General features: G+C 42.1%; 1 protein-coding gene across 1 annotated transcript in view; it reads left to right on the forward strand.

Moving 5' to 3' along the window:
* The window catches only part of LOC140557019 (transmembrane protein 132D), a 56,152-nt gene that overhangs the window by 17,226 nt on the left and 13,350 nt on the right, over positions 1-25,576 (forward strand). The window contains exons 3-5 of the mRNA XM_072681147.1: positions 12,995-13,132; positions 20,042-20,231; positions 25,419-25,562. Coding sequence (XP_072537248.1) covers positions 12,995-13,132; positions 20,042-20,231; positions 25,419-25,562 — 472 coding nt within the window. The remainder of the gene's footprint in view (positions 1-12,994; positions 13,133-20,041; positions 20,232-25,418; positions 25,563-25,576) is intronic.

Below are 25,576 nucleotides of genomic sequence, written 5' to 3' on the forward strand. Positions count from 1 at the left end.
CGTCTCTCTCGTCAGTACTGCAGGTGTCGGGAAGTGTCCTTTGCAGTCTCCTCTGCTGATATTGTGATGTTTGGGACATGAGATATGACTCATTAAGCCGTGTTTGATGCTCGACCATGCCAGTAATCAGCTGCTGCCTTTGTGTGATAAAGGACTTACTGGATGAGAGAACAGAGCGCAGTGACTCCAAACTCAATACTGCTATTGAGCTCCTCCTGCTTATCACAGCCATCCCCCAGTGTGATTAGCTCAGGCCATTCAGCGGTGTGTTTACACCTGTTCAAGAGGAAGAGGAGCACAGCTGAGGGGTTCAAACAATCAACCTCCGGTCATTATGTTGAACTGAAGCCAGGCAGATGATTTGGACGACATCTTGATATGAAGGCCTTGTTTTTAAAGGTAAAAAGACCAGAGCTCAGAGCAGAGTGCAGAAAAGTCTCCAACGCTCTGCTGACTCAATAACTGCAGAACTCCAGACCTGCTGCTGTAAGAGCTTCGAGCAAAGGAGGACCAGCTCCATATTAATGCCCATGGGTTCAGAATGGGATGTCAGAAAAGCTCCTGTACGTGTAGAAATGTGTAGATGTCCCAATACTTTTGTCCATATAGGGTCCATACAGCTTCTATAAGGTCTGTAGAAGAGTACTGGCCAATAAAACTGGCCGCTCAATCTGTAATAAGTCATAAATGGCTTGAGAACATGCAAGAGGGCTGGCATTACGGCACTAGCCGTTCCTCGTGATGCTGAGTGATTTCCTACGTAGAGTGATCTGATAGACCCGCTTGTCCGCCGTGTATAATCTCATGCTGCCTGCTTTAAGTGCTGATTAAAGCCCTGCAGCCGCAGCGGAGCAGATATGATTGTACTCTAATGGGCTGCCTGCTCTTTTTAATGTGCCTCCATAGGCTTTGAGGGAAGTGTATTTACATCCAGCTGGATATAAGAGCTGTAATAGTGTTTAGAGGGGTAAACAGCTGGTTACGGGGTGGAAGCCCCTCACTGAACCAGTTAAAGAGACACACGTTCGCATCCCTCACTGACACATTAACATATAGAGGCCATCATGCAGCCTAATCGGAAGTGCTGTTTGCTGGTAGTTGGCCGTGGAGGGATGTTTACAGAGAGTAATTAAAGGGACACCATCTGTGTTGTTTGTGGATAATGGAGCACAGCAAGGACAGCGTGCAGACAAAGTGGAGGTGCTCACGCAGGACAGTGCACAGTGCGCCGGGCCAAAGTCTGAGCCCTGGGCCTATAGACTAGGCTAGGACGACCTGATTTGGCCATGTTGGTCAGCGTTTCCACTTGTAAATGATTTAGTGGACAGTGAAGCGACTGATTTCTAATAGTTCTAATAGAGATCTTTTTAAACCCCTTCCATCTGCAGACTCCTCTGAAGGCCTCAGAGAGCTCTTTAGATCTGGCCATGGTGATCTTTACCATCAAAATGTCAAAATATGTTAAATATGTTGAAAAAGACTAATGGGGTGTCCTCATTTTTCCACTTTACTGTACATGCCAGATCCAGCTTGGGGACATACCGGATTTAGGCCTTGGTTACGAATATCACTTAATTAATAACAGTTATTAATTAATCACAGTTAATTTATTTCATTATAATAGTTGTTATATTGTCTGTGTCATGCAAAAAATAAAAAAATAAAAATCAATGTAGGGGATAGGAGGAGCTCTAGTGAGTGTGTGTGTGGGGGTTAATTGGCTCAGCTTAATTGGGGAGAAAAATAAATGATAACTTTACAGGAGAAGTATAAAAACCCTCTTAACTTTCAATGGAAGTCAATGGAAAATGGTTTTATACCAGGTCATTTTGGAGCATTTCTATTGGTCCGTTCATTCTGGAAATTCTGCTACTATGTAAATAGCAACTTCCAGATTTACATTATGTTGAAAAGTGAAAAATGACAAAAATGGGGGCGCAGGGTTTTTGCAGGACAGTGACTATATGTGAATGTGAATTGGGAATTGGGCAGAGGCAAGGGCTTGTAAATAGGAGAAACCAGAAAACACACTCATTGAGACACATCATGGGTCTTACTAGAACATATAACATGGTTGGTGTGGCGCAACAGATAACACCACTACCTGCCACTGAGCTACCACATCATGTGGAAGACTGGGGTTTGATTCCCAGTCTGGGTGACTATGCTGCACTACACCAATAAGAGTCCTTGGGCAAGACTCCTAACAATACGTTGGCCCACATCTGTAATACAAGTAACCTTGTAAGTCTTGTAAAAAAAACAGCTTGATGTTTATATACTTGAGCACGACTCTGGTCTGCCCTTAGTTGGAAGCTTCCAGGTATCACCATATAGGAAGCCAGATCAGCTAAACTGCCCATGTTACCCTTCATTTAATAATCAAACAAAGACAAATGCTAATCACACCCGTGTTTAACCTTCAGCTCATCTTCAGATTGTGGCAGGCTTAACCAGGTCCAGGTGCAGATGGAGCCCTGGGGGTGAACCTGCACTGAACCTGACTCTTGTAAGCTGCTGGTCGCTATTCTCTAAACACATCGCGGTCCTCCAGCAGCCCCACTGAACCCCAGCGAACACATTTAACTGCTTAGCGGTGTCTAAACCGCACGCCCCATCTCCGCTAACACGCTCACACACTCTGTCAGCTTCACTCTGGCTGTGCATCTGTCTTCTCTGCCTCGCTGATTCCTTATCGAGCCTCCAAGGCATTGACTCACGCCTTAACCTGGAGTGAACATCAAACACACACATATGCGCTCAGACACACATACTCGCACATCTTCCCGTGTACAAATGGATTTTCATTTCCCTGGGTTGGCGCAGGTCCACCGCCGCCACTGTACCAGTCAGACTGGATTAGCTGTGCCTGCTATAGAAGGCCGTAGATGGGAGACAGTCTAGCGGACTTTCAGCGTTTACAGGAGACTTTTTTAGGGGTCTCACGGAGCACCTTTTATGTATAATGGAAGTTAAATACACCGATCAGCCACAACATTAGTACCACTAATGACAGGTGAAGTGTAAAGCACTGATTATCCCGTCAAGGGGTGGAGATATCAGGCAGTGAGTGAACAGTCATGAAGGTGTAGAAGCAGGAAAATCAGATAAGCAAAAGAATCACTTTGAGACACTTTGACAAGAACCAAACTGTGATGTTCTAGACATTGATCGGGTCAGAACGTCTCCAAAACATCAGGCAAAACACAAGTCTTGTCAGGTGTGTTCCTGGTATGCAGTGGTCAGTACCTACTCAAAAAAAGTGGAAGGACAACCTTGAACTTTATATGGAGTTTTTTTTTTATACCTAGACCGGCCCTATGGTCTAACTGCTGCTCATCATTAAGTGTGAGGAGGTCATCAGTTCAAATCCCAGCAAGACCTCAGCACTTCATTGTCACAATCCCAAAAACCTCCCAGTCTGGGGTTGTGTCATGTGATAGGGGGAGGTCTAACCTGCAGATGGGAGGCAGTATTTGAACTTATGATCTCCTCACGCTTAATGAGCAGCAGTTAGACCGTAGGGCCGGTCTAGAGCTGTATAAACACAGTAAAAAAACACAGTTCTGAGTAAATTTACCATGAATAAATTATTAGAAATGGCCCAAAATGGCCTAAATTATCTGCATACTAAATTATTTTGAAAGCTAAGTAGGTTTTTGGAAGGAAATGTGAGTAAATGATTTATTTTTAGACAAGAAACATGAGAGTATCTTGTTATATTTTAGTTATTCAATAAAGGCAGTACTCCAGTACTCCGGCGCTCCAGTGGACATGACTGGGAAAGGATCTATACAAATGCTGAGTTCTTCCAGCCACTGCTTCGGGACAGATTAGCCCAGTCCACAGTCCAGTCCTGTAGAGGAAAGGATTTTCAGTGTTGTCTGAGTGATTTAGAGCTTAATCTGCGTGCTGGACACGAGCCCAGTGTGTTAGACCTGATCTCACTCTGTCCACTCAAACACTCAGCGGGAATTATGAGTGCGTGTGCTGATCTGAATGTGTTGAGAGGGAAGGTGGATGCGAGTAGGCAGGTGCTTTAAGAACACTGGGTGATGAATCTGGCCTGGAGCGATTCTCATATTTTATGGCGGGGAGCGCGACACCACAGCCGTAATTCAGCATAAATTAACATCCTGCGTGTAGGCGGAGATGCTGTTTGGCAGTTTGAGTTTATGATCAGGCAGAGGAGATCTGTGATACTTACAGGACTGCTCACAGGATGTGGATCAGTGTGTGTGTGTGTGTGTGCGTGTGTGTGTGTGTGGATAGTGGGCCCTTGTTTAACGGCTTGTTTCGGGTTTGGAATTACAGTATCCTGTCAGAATAACAGCAGGGTGGACAGTGGACAGTTATTTCTGACTCCTAGTTTCACTGAAACTCATGGGAAACTGTGAGAGGTGCAGATTCCACACTTTCCATCTGTCTGCCATCAGTGTCTGTAATGAGAAGAGGAGATCTTTTATGAAGATCTGGGTTGTTTATTCTGATCTCATATGATATGATTTGGTCTGCAAGCTCAGAGCTGTCCATGCAGAGGAGAAACCAAGTGGAAATGTAATTATTTATGTAACTAAGTATTTGTGCAGAGATGTAATTACTTAGTTACAAGGGCAGAATGACAGTAATCGCTTGAATACCACATTTTGCAGACATACAAAAAAGTATTGGGACACCTGCTTATTCATTGTTTCTTCTAAAATCAAGGCTATTTAAAAACAGCCTATCCTGCTGTGAGGATTCGATTGCATTGCATGACAAGAGCATTAGTGAGGTCAGGATGTTGGTTGGTTGATCACCACCCCACCACAAGTACTGGATGGAGCTCCACCATCCATCATTCCAGAGAACACAGTGTTTGTATTTGCTCATTCGTTTCAGCAGTGGGTACAACGTAAAGTAGCTGAATGCATTCATTAGAAGGGGCGTCCACAAACATTTGGGCGTATTGTGATAGACAGACAGACAGACAGACAGACAGTCAATAGATAGATACAAAGACAGACTGCAGAAGCTCATGAGTCATGAGTCCAGACTTTAACATCACTGAATGTGTTTGGGAGGACTTGGATGGTGAGAAGTAGAAAACTAAACAAATGAAGGATGAAGGATGCTCTCTAAGTTTGTCTTCAAACTCAGACCTGGTGTGTCCTTGTCTCCACCTCTGTCCAAGTGGACACTGTCCCCGATATCTGTAACTCTGGTATTTCTGTGGTTTTAAATGATAAAAGCATCAATATTGATCAATACTTGTATCCCAATGTATTGTTTGCTTATCATCTCACCCCTTCATGATGTGGAACAGTAACTGATGGACTGCCCCGTCGCTCATTCGCACCGGTGTGTTACAGCGGTGTGATTATGATGCACAGCTGCATCTCCTCCGTTTGATATTCACAGTGCAGTGTTCTGCCGCTCCAGTGTGACATTTCACAGCTCACATTCATCAGACCAAATGTCAGCGGTGTTTGAAGGATAACTGAAGCATATGCAGGGAAATGAAGGCGGGTATCAGAACGCTCAGATCTGACACGCAGCCGATCGGAATATCGGAAAGGCCTTTGCTGGGGCTCATGAGGAGCAAGCCGAACGATTTATGCTGCTCAGAAGGCAGAGGTGCCTGTAGACCTGGACGAGTCTTGATCAGGCTAATATTGTGAAGGTCTGCCTAATGTTGGGTAACTCCCTCATGTCCTGTCAAAACAGCTCTGACCCGTCCAGGCATTGGACTACACAAGACCTCTGAAGGTGCTCTGTGGTATCTAGCACCAAGATGATGTTAGCAGCAGATCCTTTAAGTTCTGTAAGTTGGTAGGAGGCAGGGCCTCCATGAGGAGGGGCTTCAGTGGGACTTGGGCATCCATGACCTTATCGCCGGTTCACTGATTGTCTTTCTTCAGAGGACCTTTTTTTAGGTCTATACCGATGTCCTGACCTAAACAATGTCTAGAACATCACAGTTTGATATCCATTTGTCCTGCTTCAGCATCTCCATCACCTTCAAGAACTGACTGTTTACCTCCTGCCTATATATCAGAATGGTGAAATATGGTGACCAGATTAGTTGGTAAGTAATTTACCTGTCGGTGATGTCATCACGCATGTTTCTCATGCTGACTCGAACGGTTCTGGATGTACGTGACCCACAGATTTATCGCCAAACGAGAGCCAGAAGGTAGCACGTTGAGCATGGCCAGACATCTGCAGCTCCACCACTCTGGTGTGTGAGTGGAGAGCAGAGTTTTATTAGTGTGAGGCGAGTCTCATGTGTGTAAACAGGAGAACTCTTCTACACTCTAAAATAATAAAGGTTCTACAAATGGTTCTTGATGAGTGATGCCATACAAGAACCACCTTCGTTTTCAGCTAACTTTTTAAAAAGCTGATATCTACGTAAAATATAATCGGTAACTGAATAATTGATTAATTCTTTAATTATTCTTGTAATTATCAGAAGTCAGCTGTTGAAGCCCTACTCTCAGATCATGCCCCTCCACCCCTGGTGTGGTGCAACGGATACTGCTACCACACCATGTGGAAGACTGGGGTTCAGTTCTAGGTCTGGAGGACTACACACTACACCAACAAGAGTCCTGGATCAAGACCCCTGACCTCCTGTGTGTTTGGGTCACAGTAATTCTACATCATGTTAAGCATCATCACTGACCACACTGACCACATAAGAAGATTAAACAGATTTCTGGGAATCTTCACTGTGATGAAACACATCGTTTGATCTATTATTTGAATATTTGACCTATTATTAGGAAACTCTTTGATCTCTGAAGATTGTAGATGTTATGAATAATGAACAGATCTTGTTGCAGGTTGTGAAGGAAATACTGAGAAACTCTAAAATTCAGGTTCAAATTTAAAAGAAAGACAACTGTACCTTTTCTGTCTTTATTAAACTGATGACATCAGCATTCAAAAACCTTCATATTCTTCTTTACTCAGACGTTTGGGGCTGCTCTACAGGGGTCAAACTACATTTTGGGCTGTATATGTGTGTGTGTGAGTGTGTATGTGTATGTGTGTGTGTGAGTGTATGGATGTATGTATGTATGAGTGTCCTTGGAAAAGCCTGGCCTTGTTTCCAAAAAAGAGAGCCGGACTGCGGTTGGAGTTGTTGAACAGCACCTCTGTGTCCAATACTCTGCCCTGTGGCACTTCATAGCCCTAATGGTCCTCCTGCTGCACACACACACGACACACTCTAATGAAAGAGAATACCACGGGTTTGATGTTTCATCACCCTCGAGCCTCTGAGGCCTTCAGTGAGAGACTCTGGCTGCACTTTCTAACTGGACTTCTTAACCTTTGGAGTCACAGTTACCAGCAGCTCGGACAAAAGCTCGCTGTGATTTGCTATGAATTATTTCTGACTGAGTTTCACTGAGACAAGTGGAGAAACTAGAAAGTGCAGATTCTGCACTTTCAGTCCAGTCTGCATCAGCGTAGGAAAGTAGAAGAGGAGAGATTCTGTAGAAGCGAAAAACATTCTTCACCTTTTTACCAAGTTTTTGTCATTTTTGCATTAAAATAAACAGAAAATAGATCTGAAGTTTAAACTCCAGCATTTAAATGCTGAATATAATATAAATATAATTCATAATTTTGACATAATTACATATAAACTCGACTTTTCAGAGCTAAACACATCGGCCACTATTTGAGTGTCATTGTCCTGATTTCTGATGTCGCCCGTGGTTCTCTGTGCTGCCGTATTGGTTCTCAGTAAGCTTTTAGAGCAGCTTTAATGGCCCTCCTGGCTAGCGGTCATATTGAACCGCTGCGCTGCCCGTTACCCCAGGTTACATTATGTTAGCGTTTTCATAACCAGGAGCGCTGCATGTATTGATATTATGCTCTGATTATGCTGTCATGTTTTCCTCGATGTCCTAAATAATGTAGTCTGGCCTTTCTGCTTTTGTATACCTCTGCATTTTGCATGATCCAGCTGTCATTTGTGACAGGAACATGAATGATTATTAAGGCTCTGTCACCTAATTAGTCCTCAGTAAGCTTCTTTACACTATAACAGGAGATATTAGTCCATAAACACCCTCAATAAACACTCCTATACACTATAATAGGAGACATTAGTCCATGAACACCTCAATGAACACTCCTATACACTATAATAGGAGACATTAGTCCATAAACACCTCAATAAACACTCCTATACACTAGAACAGGAGATATTAGTCCATGAACACCTTGATAAACACTACTATACACTAGAATAGAAGATATTAGTCCATAAACACCTCAATAAACACTCCTATACACTAGAATAGAAGATATTAGTCCATAAACACCTCAATAAACACTCCTATACACTAGAATAGAAGATATTAGTCCATAAACACCTCAATAAACACTCCTATACACTAGAATAGAAGATATTAGTCCATGAACACCTTGATAAACACTACTATACACTAGAATAGAAGATATTAGTCCATAAACACCTCAATAAACACTCCTATACACTAGAATAGAGATATTAGTCCATAAACACCTCAATAAACACTCCTATACACTAGAATAGGAGATATTAGTCCATAAACACCCCAATAAACACTCCTATACACTAGAATAGAAGATATTAGTCCATAAACACCTCAATAAACACTCCTATACACTAGAATAGGAGATATTAGTCCATAAACACCTCAATAAACACTCCTATACACTAGAATAGGAGATATTAGTCCATAAACACCTCAGTAAACACTCTTATACACTAGAATAGAAGGTATTAGTCCATAAACACCTCAATAAACACTCCTATACACTAGAATAGGAGATATTAGTCCATAAACACCCCAATAAACACTCCTATACACTAGAATAGAAGATATTAGTCCATACACACCTCAATAAACACTCCTATACACTAGAATAGGAGATATTAGTCCATAAACACCTCAGTAAACACTCTTATACACTAGAATAGAAGGTATTAGTCCATAAACACCTCAATAAACACTCCTATACACTAGAATAGGAGATATTAGTCCATAAACACCTCAATAAACACTCCTATACACTAGAATAGGAGATATTAGTCCATAAACACCTCAACAAACACTCCTATACACTATAACAGGAGATATTAGTTTATACACACCTCAATAAACACTCCTATACACTAGAATAGAAGATATTAGTCCATAAACACCTCAGTAAACACTCATATACACTAGAATAGGAGATATTAGTCCATAAACACCTCAATAAACACTCCTATACACTAGAATAGGAGATATTAGTCCATAAACACCTCAGTAAACACTCCTATACACTAGAATAGGAGATATTAGTCCATAAACACCTCAATAAACACTCCTATACACTAGAATAGAAGATATTAGTCAATGAACACCTTGATAAACCCTAGAAAAGCAGTAAAACACTGCAGGTGGCATTTTATGGTAATGTGTAACTACAGTGGTCTTCTGTGGTCTAAGGCTAAAGGTCTGAGATTATGAGCCTAAGGATTTAAAATGTGGACCCACTTATTGACCCTTTAGGGGTTTTAGGGGTTAAAGCTCAACACCTTGTCCCAAAGCAACCAGTACAGTTCAGCCGAGCCCCATTGACTGACCGTGATGGCATCATTCACCTGCAAAGGTCAAGACTGCCTCTAATTACAGCTGTCTAATTCACTTCCAGACTTTCTTTACAGGCTAATAAAGCAGGTTGTGTCTTGACTGAGTGTGTGTGTGTGAGAGTGTGTGTGGGCACAGCGTTGACATGACTGCCCACACTCAGCTGAGTGAAAGTGATGTGGGACTGAGGCCGTAATTGATTTGCTGTCCTGTACAGCAGCAGTGGACACTAACATGCCTTTCTTTAGCGCTGGTCTACCTGCCCACACTGTCAGCTTCAGATTCACACTGCATGAACAGGACTTCCCCTCTACCCTTGGCCTCATCTTCCCTCCACACACACACACACACACACACACTGTCTCTAAATGCACAACGATTTACTTGATTTTTGATTATGATTCCTTATGAAATTATTTAAAATTTGAAAACTGAATATATTCGATTCAGTGATGAATCTTTAGGAAGTGTATAATTGGTTCATGAGATTATCTCAGATTTGATTCATTTATAGTTACATAGCAGTATCATAACACTTTTGTTTAATTGTGATTCATTAGGTAATAATTCACTCAGTGCATAATTAGTTCAGTTTCACAACAATTCAATTCAATTATGGTTCTTTGGGAAATTATTTAGTGCATCATGAGAAGTCCTGTTTCCAAATATTTTTATTATTATTATTTAATTGTGATTTTTTAGGAAATGATTCAGTAACAGATAATGAGATTAACAATTTTATTAATTTGTGATTCTTCAGCAAATGATTCAATGCATGAGGAGTCAAGTTTTACAATAATTTGATTCAATAATGGTTCTTTTAGGAAATGATTCAGTTCATAATGATCTGTCAAATTTCTTAACAATTTGATTCAGTTGTGACTTGATGTATTACGTAATGAGATTAACAATTTTGCAACAATTGTTTCAATTGTGACTCTTTTGAACATGATTCAGTGCATCATGAGATGTGCTATTTTAATACATTTCATTAAATTATGATTCTTTAGGAAATGATTCGGTGCATAATGAGATTAACAATTTCAGAACATTTGATTCACTTGTAATTAAAAAAGAATCATTAAATACAAATTGAATTTGATTCAAATATGATTCATTTAAAAATCCTTTTTAACACACAAACACACACACACACACACACACACACACAGATGTAACTGCTGCATAGTTACTGAGCAGTCTGGTGTAGCGGGTGGTGCTGGTGGAGTGCAGGTTAGTTAGGGCGGTGAAGGGCATTGCTTTTTATAGCGGGCAGTGCCAGGCTGAGTGGTACAGTGTACTGTGCCAGTCTGAGTGGGTATAATACAGTCTGGGGGATTGAGTTGGCATCAAGGGCATTTTAATAGCACATAAATAATAATAGTGTGACCGTGGTCAAGCACATGGTCAAACATGCACTTTGCACCAAAATGGTATTTGTATGTCTGTGCATCAGCGTGACCTCCTGCTGTTCAGGGATGTGTTTAAGTGTGTGTGTGTTGGATAATGCTCATAATGCTGATCCTCTAAACATCAGAGGTCAGACCCACCATTAGAGTAAATGACTTGTGTGTGTGTGTGTGTGTGTGTGTGTGTGTGTGTTTTTCTGTGGTATGCAGTATTAGTCATAATGGAACTGCAAATATGTGCATGTGTCGCAAGTTGTTTATGAGTCTGTTCTATTTTTACAATTTGATTCAATAATGATTCTTTAGAAAGTGATTCAGTGCATATTACAATTTCCAGTTTTACAACAATTCAGTTATGACTCTTTAAAAAAGATTCATATTCAATTTCCAATTCCATGCCAAATTGTTTTAATTTGATTCTTTAGGAAGTGATTCAGTGAATATTATGACTTCCAGTTTCACAACAATTCGATTCAGTTGTGATTCTTTAGGAAGTGATTCAGTGAAAATTATAACTTCCAGTTTCACAACAATTTGATTCAGTTGTTTGGTTGATTGAAAATGTACAGATGTAAATATGCCAAAAGGACTGGTTGGTATACCATAGAGTGCTTGATCAGGTCAGGGATCGACCCCTAGCATGTCATGTGAAGGACAGAGGCTCACCAACCTCTACACCAACTAATTTGCAGGCGAAAGAAAGGCTGGGAAAAGCCTTTGAGTAAAAAAAACTGTTGACTTGGAAACCCTGGCCTGATCATTCAGGTGGGGCTTTTTTGCAGGACGGTGTTGAGTTATGAATCTTCTACACTGCGCACACAGAAGACAGAAAAACGGTGTAGCACTATACCTCACGCAAATGCTAAAACAGGCCCATAATCCTCATCATTTATAAATAAAATCAAATGTGTTCCTGTTGAAACTGTTCGCTCTTTACATCACTGGTGGTCTGTCTTATGAATCTGGTCTATAATCTGAGCCGGAGTTCTCTACGTACGTGTTTGTGTTTATTGACCTCATGTTATGTGGCTTTGCTTTGTTGTGAATGACCTCTTCTCAGCTCATCATGGTTCTCAGTTTAATCCTGAGACCCCACAAACCCTTTACGCCAGATGTGATGCTATAGATTAGATATACGCTACAGCAGACAGTGGACAGTTAGGGCGGTTAGTTTATTAATGGAGAAATAAACAGAACATGCTTTTCTACAGTAAATATTGTGGAATTAGAGTAAGGCTGATTAGAAAACCATGCTGTGCTTCAGTGGATTTAGTGTGAAATTACCAGTTGTAAACATCTGTAATGCTGTGGAACATCAGGCTTAATCCTTTCAGTGCTGATTCAGTGTAGTGTAGTGTGGTGGGTCCAGATGGAATATTGGGGCTACTATAAAGAACTGTTTTCCAGTCATTTCCAGCTTTACGACTGGTATATAGGTATATAGCAAATCTCTCTCTCTCTCTCTCATATATATATATATATATGCATCCTAACATTTCATGCCAGTTTGATTCTTTAAGAAGTGATTCAGTGAATATTCTGACTTCCAGTTTCACAACAACTTGATTCAGTTTGATTCTTTAAGAAGTGATTCAGTGAATATTCTGACTTCCAGTTTCACAAGAATTTGATTCAGTTGTGATTCTTTAGGAAGTGATTTAGTGAATATTATGACTTCCAGTTTCATTTACATTTAAGGCATCTAGCAGACCATTTTTCACAACAATTTGCTTCAGTTGTGATTCTTTAGGAAGTGATTCAGTAAATATTATGACTTCCAGTTTCACAACAATTTGATTCAGTTGTGATTCTTTAGGAAGTGATTCAGTGAATATTATGACTTCCAGTTTCACAACAATTTGATTCAGTTGTGATTCAGTTTAGAAATTGTATGCACTAATACAATACAACAGCACTGCTTGTGGATTACTGTATCATTTTGGTAACTGCTTGTATTTTTCCTCACAGGGCCATGGTGAAGAAAGGTGTGTCCTTTCGCACAGCCACACCTAGCAACACGTTGCTATGGGACATCACTCTGGATACAGGTTCGGATGGCAGCGTGGGGGTTATCTGTCAGAAGCGGTCCAGTGTGAGTGGAAAAAGGTACATGGGTTCATACAGTTATACTAAGCCTGTCAGAATAATTATTGTTATCAACATATATATAGTATGCTATATATGACCTCAATCATTTTTGCTGACCTCAATATTGCACTTTGCCCATTAAATATAAATAAGTCAGTATTTTACAATAAATCAGATTTATGTTTTATTTATTTAGGATATTCAACCATTTTTCTATATTGCAATCCCAATATCTGAATATTCTTAATAATTATGTTCATAAAAATGTTCACTACTCTTTAAAATGTTGTAATTTTCCTTTTTTATGATATTTTATTTTCATTATATCAGTGCATATTAAAATGACTAATATTGTTTATCACAGTTATTTCTGGGACGGTATGATGTTCAAAAATATATAGTTATCGTGACAGGCCTAATTCATACATACACCAGCAAGTTCTCATTCAGGTGGTACCTTTTCACAGTTGGGATTTTAAAATGTGCTTCAAAATCCAATACTATTAATATCCTTTTTTGTAATTTTAGCCTTGATAGTAACTATTATTATAATGCTAATAATAGCATTATTAAAACTGCATTATGTCCCAAAGTTGCAGTGTGAATTTGTAATTTTGAACTCTCTTTAAAATAGAGCTTCTTTGAGAACCTTCAATTAAATCTTTACATCATTTACAAAAATTATATAAAAAATATCCATTAATACAAAGTTTTTTGAGCAATCAAAGGGGTTCTTCAATGGCATTATGTGAGGAACCCTATGCTGCACCAAACGTCCTTCCAATGATTCTGGTTTTAGCTTTATCCTCAATATTCTAGTCATATTAGCTTCAGTATTCGAAGGGTGACGAAAAAAGTTGGAAGTGAACACAGAACTTTGAGTCTGTAAAGGCAGAACAACTGTCCTGGGCCAGCACGGCACGGTGAATACTGAGTGCAGTGCTCAACTTAAGAGTTTAGCGGCGTCTAACCTCAGGCCAATCCCGTGTGAGTGAGAGATCCTCCAATTGGTTCATAATTCTTGATCGGTTTAATTGGACACTTTTCTAGGAACCCTTCTTTTGGATTACAGGTCTCCTCGGCTCCCCTTTTCACCCCGTTGTCCATGTAAGCTTTCGGGGAGTAATCTAGACCAGTATGGGCTCAGGAGGACAGCAGAGCTAAATTGAAATGAGTGATGCATGTATGGTACCTTAAAAAGTCCATTTGATTAGAAGAAGCAGGGTTTCCTTTATTAAAAACAAAGGTTCTCCGAAAGGTTCTTTGAGCAAGGCCATAAAAAACATTTTAGTGCAAATAATGAAATATATGTTTGTAATAAAGAAACATGTGAGTGTAAGAACCTATTAAATACTCAAAGAGCCACAGGCCTAATTCTCCAGTTATTAAGTATTAAGACATTTCTTAGGTGGTTTTATGAAGATTCTGCCACCTAGACCTTTTTCTCAAGAATTAGAGGCCCATTGGAGAGGCCCCTAAGGTTTCTTATGGAATCAAATGTGGTTCTTCTGTGGCAGAGATCTTCAAATCTGGACCTTGAATCCAGTACTACTACCAACACTACTACATTAAAGAAATCCAGGACTGGAAACTGGGTTTAAGGATTAGATTTGAAGACCCAGGTTCTGTAGAACTGCTTGAAGAACCTTTTGTAGCGTCTTTATTTTTAAGATTGCTTTCAGCCATGCTTAGCAGACCTAGAGTCAACAGACCTCTCTTTCCAGGTCATTTATTATTAGCCGGTACTCGCTATGTGTGCTCAAATGTGTTCGTACTAGACATGACGACCACTTCTCCACATTCCCACAAGCAGTGCAGCTTTATCTCCCTCCAGGAAAAGTAAGAAGTACTACAATATTGTTACACTGGGTCTAATTACAGTCTTGTATATGCATGTGTATGTGTATCGGTGTGTGTGTGTGTATGTGAGATCCTCTTAGTGAAAGCCAGCCTGAGTTCCCCTTTCTATCCCTGTGTGATGCGGGTACCTTGACCTCAGCATGTACGCTGCCTAGGTTGCATATGTTGCATAATTACGCCACCCTTTGTATTCCCACCTGGGAGAATTCCCAACAGTGTAGCTCATCAGCTAATTACAGTTTTCGGCTATCAAACCTCCGGCAATTTCAACGTTCCCATTTGGGAGCGTCTATCTCGGCGTCTGAAACCTTCATGGGCCCCGATCTGGGCATGGACTGGGGAGGCTTAAGATTACACCGAAGGTCACAGTCATTCAACAGCAGCCGGTGCGGGTCTGTCTGTCTGTCTGTCTTTGAGGAGTTTGGCCTTGCTGACCTCATTTGGCCTTGTTTTCCCCCCAGTGCCAGGGATTATAGCCTTTTGTTCATCTTAATGCTTTTAAAAAGGCATATTTGTGGTGTGTAAATTACTCCATAATCCAGTAAAAAGCAGCCTGCAAGTTACCCCCCCCTGCAGGGACTGCCTAATGCGAGTGCACTTTTTGGTGGGATTTTTTTTGTTAGGCTTTTGTCTTAAGTGTGTTTTGGAAGAGGCTATTTGGCCATAAGTCGTTACTAAATCGGTCCCAACAATAGTTACCCGCAGAGTCTCAGCCGCATACAGCCACTTAGGACCAGGCCATGGTGCATTTTTGGGGAATCTTCCTCCTATAATGCCGGATTAAACCCGACAAATCCTGTTTAATAGTGTCCCAGAAAGGGGCTGAAAGGGACCTTCACCCAAATCCGGATAGTCCTTGTTTTCAATCTGCTTTGTTCTTTTTTTTGGGTTCTCAGTTCATTTGTTTGTCTTGTTTGAATATCGACTTATCAGACTGACATGTTTGAAGAGGGACAAATCAACTGGATCTACTGGAAAACAGCATATACTGGCCATTTGGGTGCTTATTGGATAAGCTGTAGCAGTGTTCGCATAATTGAAAACACAGCTTAAATAACTGTTGTTGCCATGTAAAGTTGTTTTTATCTTTCAAATCCTGTTATTTTTAATGTTCCGGGCTCTAGAAATGAACAAATATTTATTAACGATTATATGATGCTTTATTTTGATAATTTTTTTAAAAAGTAAGTGTACAGCCCTTGTAATTATTAAATTCAGGGGTTTAAGGCACATCGGTTCATAAAATCAAACCTTTACAAACACTTTTCTTTAAACCTATAATAAGTTCTTTACATATAAGTCATCTTTATGGAACCAAAAATGATTCTTCAATGGCATCCACCCTCGTAAACACATGCACTGGCATATTTCTACCCTGCTAGAGCTGCCCTGGTCAACTGTAAGTGCTATTATATTAGAAATGCACCTAAAGAAGCAACAACAGCTCACGCTTCACTGTCTGGTAGTCTATTGGACGAATCTGGGTTTGACGGAGGCAGAAGAACGTTACCTTCCAGAGTGCAGAGTGACAGCAGTAAAGTTTGGTGGAGGGGGGATAATGCTCAGGGCCTGTTTATCAGGGTTTTGCTCAGCTTCTCAGTTCCAGTAAAGTCATTTTACTTGATTATCTGCTTCCAACTTTGTGGGAACAGTTCAGAGAAGATCCTTTCCTGTTCCTGCCTACGCTAATTGCGAACCAGGCCTTCTCATCCAGGCGCCTGACCTCACCAATGCTCTTTTGACTGAATGGGCTCAAGTTCCCATAGAAACACTCCAGCATATTATGGAAAGCCTTCTGGAAGGTCACTGGTTTGATCCCTGGATGCGACAGGATGTTACTGAAGTGCCCGTGAGCGAGGAACTCGCTACTGCTCCCTGGATGTTGCTAGGTGGCTGCCCACCGCTCCAGGCGTGTATATGCTTACTCAAGCACAAAACAAGGCATGGTTTTGGAATAGGATGTCCAACAAGCTCATAGACAGTAGGTGTGATGATCAGGTGTCCACATACCTTTGGGCATGTAGCGTAACTTAATAAATCTGAGATTTTTGTTTACAGGAAATGGTTATGGTGGACCTGTGATCCAGAAATGAAGGCAAATTCAGTTAGTATACTTTCAAGCCAGGAATAAAAGATGATGTTATACCAGTATGCACAAGCCGAAGCACTTTCAACTATTCCAGTGGTTTATTATTCATGAGAAAATTGGAGAAAGTAGCACAATTTGTTGATCTGTAATTGAGTAATGAAGTTTTGTTCGCCGCGCCGCATGCTGTGAAACACTAATGCGTTTTATAATCATGATGTAAATTCATATGGACTTAAAATACAATCCCAGGGTGTTCTAAGTACATTCATAATGTATCGGAGAATAAATTGTGCTGTCTGATAAATGAAGACAGGCTTCTTCAGAGTTTTCTACGCAATGCCAACCTTAATAAACCTTAATAAACTCTAATAAAGCCTAATAACCCATCTACGACTCCATTAAGCAAAATATAAAAACACACAGCCATACCCACACACTCACACTCTCACACACACACATATGCCCAGAAAACCATCCCACACAAAAGAAGCCTCTGAACTCATTTTCGGCTGATCCCCAGAGCTCGAAAGCTGTGTTTCAAAGCTGAAAGATTTCGGACAGATGCAGACAGATGTATCAGATTATAGGAGAAGTCAAGTTCTATTGAAAGCATTATGCTGAGTAGGGAGGGGATTGATGCGGGTGTGGGTGTAGTGGAAGAATGATATGGCATGGTGATACGGCGACCGACTAAGCTGTGTGTGCTTTTAAAGCCTGTTGCTGATCATAGCGTAGTCATAGTCTTCCTGCAGGCCTCCTAAAATATAGTCATTATAACCCCTCTTACACCTGGACACCTAATCTGTATCTGGATTGTGTCCCGATCTGAGTTTAGCCAAATGTGTCTCTGATTAGGCGACAGATGTGCTACGTGTGTTACTGGAGGCTTTCACTAGGGGGCAGACCAGAAAACACTGACCATGGTAATAGCCATTATGTGTATGCAAACGTAGTTAACAGGAAGTTTACCTCTAGCCTTAGACTGAAATACAGTTGCTGTGTTGGACGGAATATGCAAATTTGCAGCAAATTCACAGCACTTATTACTGGTGTTTTGGCAGTACTGGGATGGGTTGTTGTTGTTGTATTGGGGTGGGTTTGGGTTGTACTGATATGGGTTTTTTGTACTGGGAAGGGTTTGGGTTGAACAGGAAGGAGTTTTGGTTGTACTGGGAGGGGTTTTGGTTGTACTGGGAGGGGTTTGGGCTGTACTGGGGGGGTTGGGTTGTAATGGAAGGTGTTTTGGTACTGTGAGAAGTTTTGGTTGTACTGTGAGACGTTTTGGTTGTACTGGGATGGGTTTTTGTTGTACTGGGAGGGGTTTTGGTTGTACCGATATGGGTTTTTTGTACTTGGAAGGGTTTGGGTTAAACAGGAAGGTGTTTTGGTACTGGGAGAAGTTTTGGTTGTACTTGGAAGACTTGTGGATGTACTGGGAGGGGTTTTGGTTGTACTGGGAGGGGTTTTGGCTGTACTGGGAGGTGTTTTGGTTGTACTGAGAGGGGTTTTAGTTGTACCAGGAGGGGTTTTGGTTGTACTGGGAGGAGTTTTGGTTGTACTGGGAGGGTTTTTTGCTGTACTGGGAGGGGTTTAGGTTAAACAGGAAGGAGTTTTGGATATACTGGGAGGAATTTTGGTTGCACTGGGAGGGATTTTGGTTATATAGGGAGGAGTTGTGGTTGTACTGGGATAGATGTTGGTAGTACTGGGAGGGGTTTGGTTGAACAGGAAGAAGTTTTGTTTGTACTGGGAGGGGTTTTATTTGTACTAGGATAAGTTTAGGTTGTATTGGGAGGGGTTTTGGTTGTACTGGGAGGGGTTTGGTTGAACAGGAAGAAGTTTTGTTTGTACTGGGAGGGGTTTTATTTGTACTAGGATAAGTTTAGGTTGTATTGGGAGGGGTTTTGGTTGTATTGGGAGGGGTTTTGGTTGTACTGGGAGGGGTTTTGGTTGTACTGGGAGGGGTTTGAGTTGCACAGGATGTTCACTCTGAACATTAGAATAGTGCACCGTATATAAAATCCGTCAGTGCTTCTTTTTGAGCTGCCATGTTTTCACTGCTATATAAAAGACGAAGGCTTTCGTTCTTGTTGGATGCGCTGTGTTTTTTCCGTCCAGTGAGAACGAGCTCATTCAGAGCACCGTGACTTATTTTCCTGTATTATATTTCTTGTACAGAATGAGAGTTTTTGTCACTGACAAAATGAATGCTGGGCTTTTTTGAGTCATCTGCATTATAGAGCAAGTAACTGCAGCAGCATTAGTTATTAACCTGTTATTAACCCCTTAAACAGCTTATTCCCCGCTGTCGGGCCGAAAGTATTATTACAAACTTGTATTACCAAAGAATATCCCCACCTGTTCTACAGAAGTCCCTGTAGTTACTGAATAATACACCATTTTCTACATTGAGAAGATAATAGAGGAAAGAAGTATAACCATAGAAAATGCTGGCCACTGGTAGACCTACAGAAAAGGGTCTAAAATGCCTTACGGCTCATTCTCAAGGCCTAAAATGGCCTAAATGATCTATTAGACACTTTTAGCAGGAAGAAGGCAGCAAGTTTGCATTGCGTTTATTGTAGTTACTGAGTAATAATCCTTAGGCTGTGGTCAGTGAACATATGCAATTACAGTTGACCAGCTGAGAGGACAGCCTCTGCTGCAGAGGGCAGCCTGTAGTAGGTTCAGCCAAACTGTTAGACCTCCAATTATTTGCTGCTTCAAACATGCTGATCCAGCTAATCAGCTTATTAACAACCCCTGCCTGAGAGGGGGCATGTTAAGGAAGAGAAAGTTGTAAAATGTGCAGGACAGCGGCTACTCCAGGTCCAGGGACGGGAAACACACTAGTTCAAGGGGTTCACCGAACTAAAATACTGCATTATGCTGGCCTGCATTTTGCTACACTGAGCTGGCAGCAGCACAACCACAGAATATGAAGTTCTTATCTTCTGTCACCGACGTCTCTCCTGCAGGCTGAGCAAGCTCCAGGCGATCCTGCAGATGGATTTCGAGGTGGAGGACGTCAGCAGCCAGTCAGAAATCCAAGTGATTAAATGGGAGCTGGCTCTTCCTGATGATGTCAAAATGCTGGGAGCATCGGAGGGCCTCATGAGGATCTACACCACCCAGAGAGACTTCGTCGGCTTGGCTCCTCTAGTCATGGTGGGTGCATTTTTCACTCAAACCTCAAATGATGCACATACACTGTATGGACAAAAGTATTGGGACACAGCCTCATTCATTGTTACTTCTGAAATCAAGGGTATTAGAAAGAGCCGATCCTGCTTTTGTTGGAGAAACTGTCTATACTGTCCAGAGAAGAAGACTTTCTACTAGATTTAGGAGGAGCATTACTGTGAGGATTTGATTGCATTCAGCAACAAAGAAAAAGTTTGTGAGGTCCTCACACCTCATCGTCCCCAACTCATCCCAAAAGTACTGGATGGTGGAGCAACCATCATTCCAGAGAACACAGTTCTTCCACTGCTCCACAGCTCAATGCTGGGGGGCTTTATACCCCTCTAGCCCACGCCTGGCGTTAGGCAGCATGGTGCCCTAGGTTCAGGAGAGATTCAGAGAGTCCTATTCTATTGGCAGTACGTCTCTACAGGGACTAGACGAGCTCTGTGTGGGTGCATTTGGGTGCACAGCTGTGTCAGCAATGGGTGCAACTTATACAAGCTGAATGCATTCGTTAGAAGGGGTGTCCATAAATATTTGGACACAGGCTAGGAAAAAATAAAATGGTAGAAATGAGATATTTTATGTCACTCCTGAACTGCGAGTTCTCCTCAAGGAGCACTTTCTCATGCACATCCGCACACGATTAGCATCCTATTTATAACAGTCAGCGGAGGAGCCGTCAGGGTGATGGAAAAGCCATACAGAGCAATGTCAAGTGTTTCTACTGATCCTGAACATATCTGTTAGTAGTCAGCTTGCATAATGCACCTGTGAGAGACCTTCCTGTACACACACACACACTTTCACGTCTTATGCTGGTGTAATCCCTTTCATGCCGTTGCACTGAAACTCTCACATTTCATGTCACACAAACCCCTCACCTGTCACTGCAGACTGAGCCTTCTTTAGCACTCGCTACCATGTGACTCCTGCAGCTTTAGCGATATTAGCATGGAATACGCAGGTGTTACGCAACTGTTTGGGACGTAAACAGTGGAATGATTTTTTTGTTGTTGTTTTTTTGCCTATTCAGCGCCGGTCGGGATGCTGGGCCGTCAGTACGTTTGCTGCTAGCTCTTTTTAAAGCACAATTAATCTGGGAATTAATCTGTAGGGAGGTCTTGATCAGTCATCAGCGCTGTGAAGCAATAATCTGCATCAGACGACGTCACCAGAGCGAGAGAGAGAGAACATCCAGTTTTAGGAGAAGCCTCATTGTTTGCAGGGTAGGAGAGATTTACGCTGGGGAGGTGTGGATAGGATCATAATTGCTGTCTCTGAAATTCAGCGTTGTACTGCTGTGTTGGGACAGATGTGCTTAGAGAACAGCATGTACATGACAGACCAGGTGAATGAATAGATAGATACACTAGAGGACACCCCTTCTAATAAATGCCCCCCCTTCAAATGCATAAACGTGAACCTATCAGCCCCATGCTGCCTAATGCCAGGCGTGGGCTAGTAGAGGGGTATAAAGCCCCCTAGCATTGAGCTGTGAAGCAGTGGGATGAGATGGGGAAGTTGGGGAAGATGAGGAGGTGGGGCCGTGATCGTCATCCCCCATCCTGACCTCACTAACGCTCTTGCTGCTGAATGCACTCAAATCCTCACAGCTAGTGAGGAAAGTTACCAGCTCCAACAAAAATCTCACTTTATCTATCTACGATCTATGGACAAAAGTATCGGGACACCTGTGTTCTCAGTAATGATGGTTGGTTCTCCATCCAGTATGAGTTGGGGAGTCTGGGATGATGAGGAGGGGTGGTGATCATCATCCAACATCCTGACTTTACTAACACTCTTGTCGCTAAATGCAAGCAATCAAATCCTCACAGCTAGTGAGGAAAGCCTACCTGCACAATGCTCCTCCCAAATCTAGTAGAAAGCCTTTTTCCCTAGACAGTAGAGACAGTTACTCCAACAAAAGCAGGATACACTCTTTAGGACCCTTGATTTCGGAAGAAACAATGACCAATGAACAGGTGTCCCAGTACTTTTGTCCATAGATCGTAGATAGATAAAGTGAGATTTTTGTTGGAGCTGGTAACTGTCTCAGCTGTGCAGGAAGGCTTTCCTCACTAGCTGTGAGGATTTGAGTGCATTCAGCAGCAAGAGCGTTAGTGAGGTCAGGATGGTGGATGACGATCACGACCCCACCTACCCATCCTCCCCAACTTCCCCATCTCATCCCCTTGCTCCACAGGTCAATGCTGGGGGGCTTTATGCCCCTCTAGCCCATGCCTGGTATTTTTAGGCAGGGTCCCAAAAGGTTGATGTTAACTATCTGCTCCAGAGAGTCCTATTCTATTGTGTGCATTTGCACATATGTGTCAGCAATGGGTGCATTTGTTAGAAAGGCACATTACAAATAAGTCAATTCAGCACATTACTGATCCCATTAGGAGGGGTATTAGGAGAGTTGTCGGGTGAACAGCATGAATATAAACAACAAGCTTACATGAAATTAATAATGTGATTGAATGATTTCGGTGAATATGCATTTGCATGAATTTGCATATTACATATCTACGTACTGTTTGTTAAGCTGACTAAACCTCCTATAAACAGCACAGCCTACCAGGATCAGCCCATTCACAGATGTTTACAGATGTGATCAGGCCGTGCAACTCTGCTGAAAAATGGGGTCGCCCCAGGAGACACGCAGGGGCTCAGGATCATGATTGAGCTTGTAAATGTGACCGGCTTCATCTGTCCGGCTGATAAGATGGTGACCCCGGGCTGGAGGCCAGTCGTGCAGATTTTGGCCTGATCATTGCGATTTCGCTCTGGAACGTACAGCTGGATTACAGAAATGTGAAACATGGCACAGAACAGACAACGTACAGCAAAATATTACATACCATGATGCATCTGGAGTCTTTACCGTGGTAAAGTTTAGGAAAAATAAACATAATGATTTTTTTTTTTTTTTCAGTGGATCAGAACTGGGATTTGATGGGATTTAGCGAGGCCCAATTGAACGCTAAACACTAATACTGCAGGATATTCATTCAAACTCAACAGTGTAAGATTTGGGATGTTAGTCTACAAAATATTTACATAAGGGAAGTGAGGATGTGATGTTGCCACGGCAACGAGGTCAAATGAAGACACGGCTTGTAGGCTACGCAAGACTGTGAGTAGTCCAGCTGAGTCAAGAGCGAGCCCAAATAAGAGCAAGACGGAGTCAAGACAAGGTTCGGTTAAAAGTAAAGCCGAGTCAGAACCAAAAAAGTCCAATGGAGAGCGAGGCAGAGCCAAGAGTAAATCCAATAGAGAGCGAGGCAGGAGAGTCAAGACCGAGTCTATTTGAGAACAAGGCTGATCCAAGACCAAGATCAATTAAGAGTGAGACACAGTCCACTGTCAAGTCCAAGTCCATCTAAGAGTGAGACCAAGTCAAGTCCAAGTCCAGTTTAGAACGAGGACAAGTCAGCACCTAGAAAGTGAGGCCAATCCCAGAAAATGTTCAAATGAGAATGAGACAGAGCCAACATTGAGTCCAACTGAAGGTGAGGACAAGTCATGACTTGAGTCCAACTGAGAGTGGGACCAAGTCAAGTTCAAGTCCATTTCAGGGTGAGACCAAGTCAAAAACATGTCCAGTTGAGAGCTTAACCGAGTCAAGACCGAAACCAATTGAGAACAAGGCTGATCCAAGACCTGGTTCAATTAAAAGCGAGACCAAGTCAGGATCGAGTCCAATTGAGATTGAGACGAATCCAGGAACAAGTCCAATTGGGAGTAAGTCCGAGTCAATACTGAGTTGAAAGGACAGCGAGACCCAGTCAGAGCCGAGTGGGTTTGAGAGTGAGCGCTCTGTTTACTCTGCGCAGGTTTCCAGCTCTCTCTGAAATGATTGGATCTCCCTGCTGCTGCAGTTTTCTCTTATTGGGGCTAAAAAGACAAAGTGATATTGGATCTGTGGGAAACCTGCCCCACTCAGTCTGGTCATCGCGCTGCATCTGTCACAACTATAAAGGTCAACAGAGAGTTGACCTGCGCCACTGGAGCTCCACGTCCTCTGGGTGCACAATAGAGGATTATTATTAAACCATTTTAGACTTTAATCCGAACCTATGCCTCGCAGCGACCCGCGTTCACCTCCGGAAAGAATGACAGCCTGTCCACGGCACGGTGTTCTATATCAGGGTCCCGGGCATGCAGCACCCGGGGGAGGGGAGGGTGCAAATAAGCACTGTCCTGAAACGCACTGCTGAATGAATCCTCACTCATTCACACGGTTCTAGACTCTTCTCCTCAATCATTTACATGGTTCTAGACTCTTCTCCTTATTTATTCACATGGTTCTAGAGTCTTCTCATTCATTCACACTGTTCTAGATGGTTCTCCTCACACATTCACACTGTTTTAGACTGTTCTTACTGTTTCACATAGTTTTAGACTGTTCTCCTCACTCATTTACACTGTTCTAGACTCTTCTCATTCATTCACACTGTTCTAGACTCTTCTTACTCATTCACTGTTCTAGACTGTTCTTACCCATTCATTCACACTGTTCTAGACTGTTCTTACCCATTCACACTGTTCTAGACTGTTCTTACTAATTCACACTGTTCTAGACTGTTCTCCACATTCATTCACACTGTTCTAGATGGTTCTTTTCACTCATTCACACTGTTCTAGACTGTTCATACTCATTCATACTGTTTTAGACTGTTCTCCTCACTCATTTACACTGTTCTAGGCTGTTCTCCTCACTCATTCACACTGTTCTAGACTCTTCTCATTCATTCACACTGTTCTAGACTCTTCTTACTCATTCACTGTTCTAGACTGTTCTTACTCATTCATTCACACTGTTTTACTTTGTTCAGATGGTTCTAGAATGTTCTTAAGCATTCACGTGGTTCTAGACTCATCTTTTTCATGAATATTTTTCTAGATTCTTCTTCACACTGTTCTAGACTGTTCTTAGCCTTTCACATTGTTCTAGACTGTTCTCCTTCGTTAGTACTGTGTCACAATGTTCTCATCGGTTAATGGATAAACTAGGTGTTGGATGGGAGCTGGGAAAACTGGCTTTCCTCCAGGAGAGCTCTCACAGCGACCACAGTGGACGCTGAGGTGGTCAGTTAAGGGCTAAGTGGTGCGCAGTGGTCGTGGTTTAGCTCTAATCTCTGACCTCTGACCTCTGCTCTGCAGGACACAGAGCTGATGAACACGGCGGTGCTGACCGGAAAACGAGTCGTAGTGCCGGTCCGTACGGTCGCTGTGGAGACGGACGGATCCGTCACTGACGTGTCGGACTTCACCGACTGCAGCTCCACAGACGAGGATGTGCTTAAGGTAAGAGGTGAGGG

The sequence above is a fragment of the Salminus brasiliensis genome, chromosome 6 (genome assembly GCF_030463535.1).
Source record: "Salminus brasiliensis chromosome 6, fSalBra1.hap2, whole genome shotgun sequence".
NCBI classification, from domain to species: domain Eukaryota; kingdom Metazoa; phylum Chordata; class Actinopteri; order Characiformes; family Bryconidae; genus Salminus; species Salminus brasiliensis.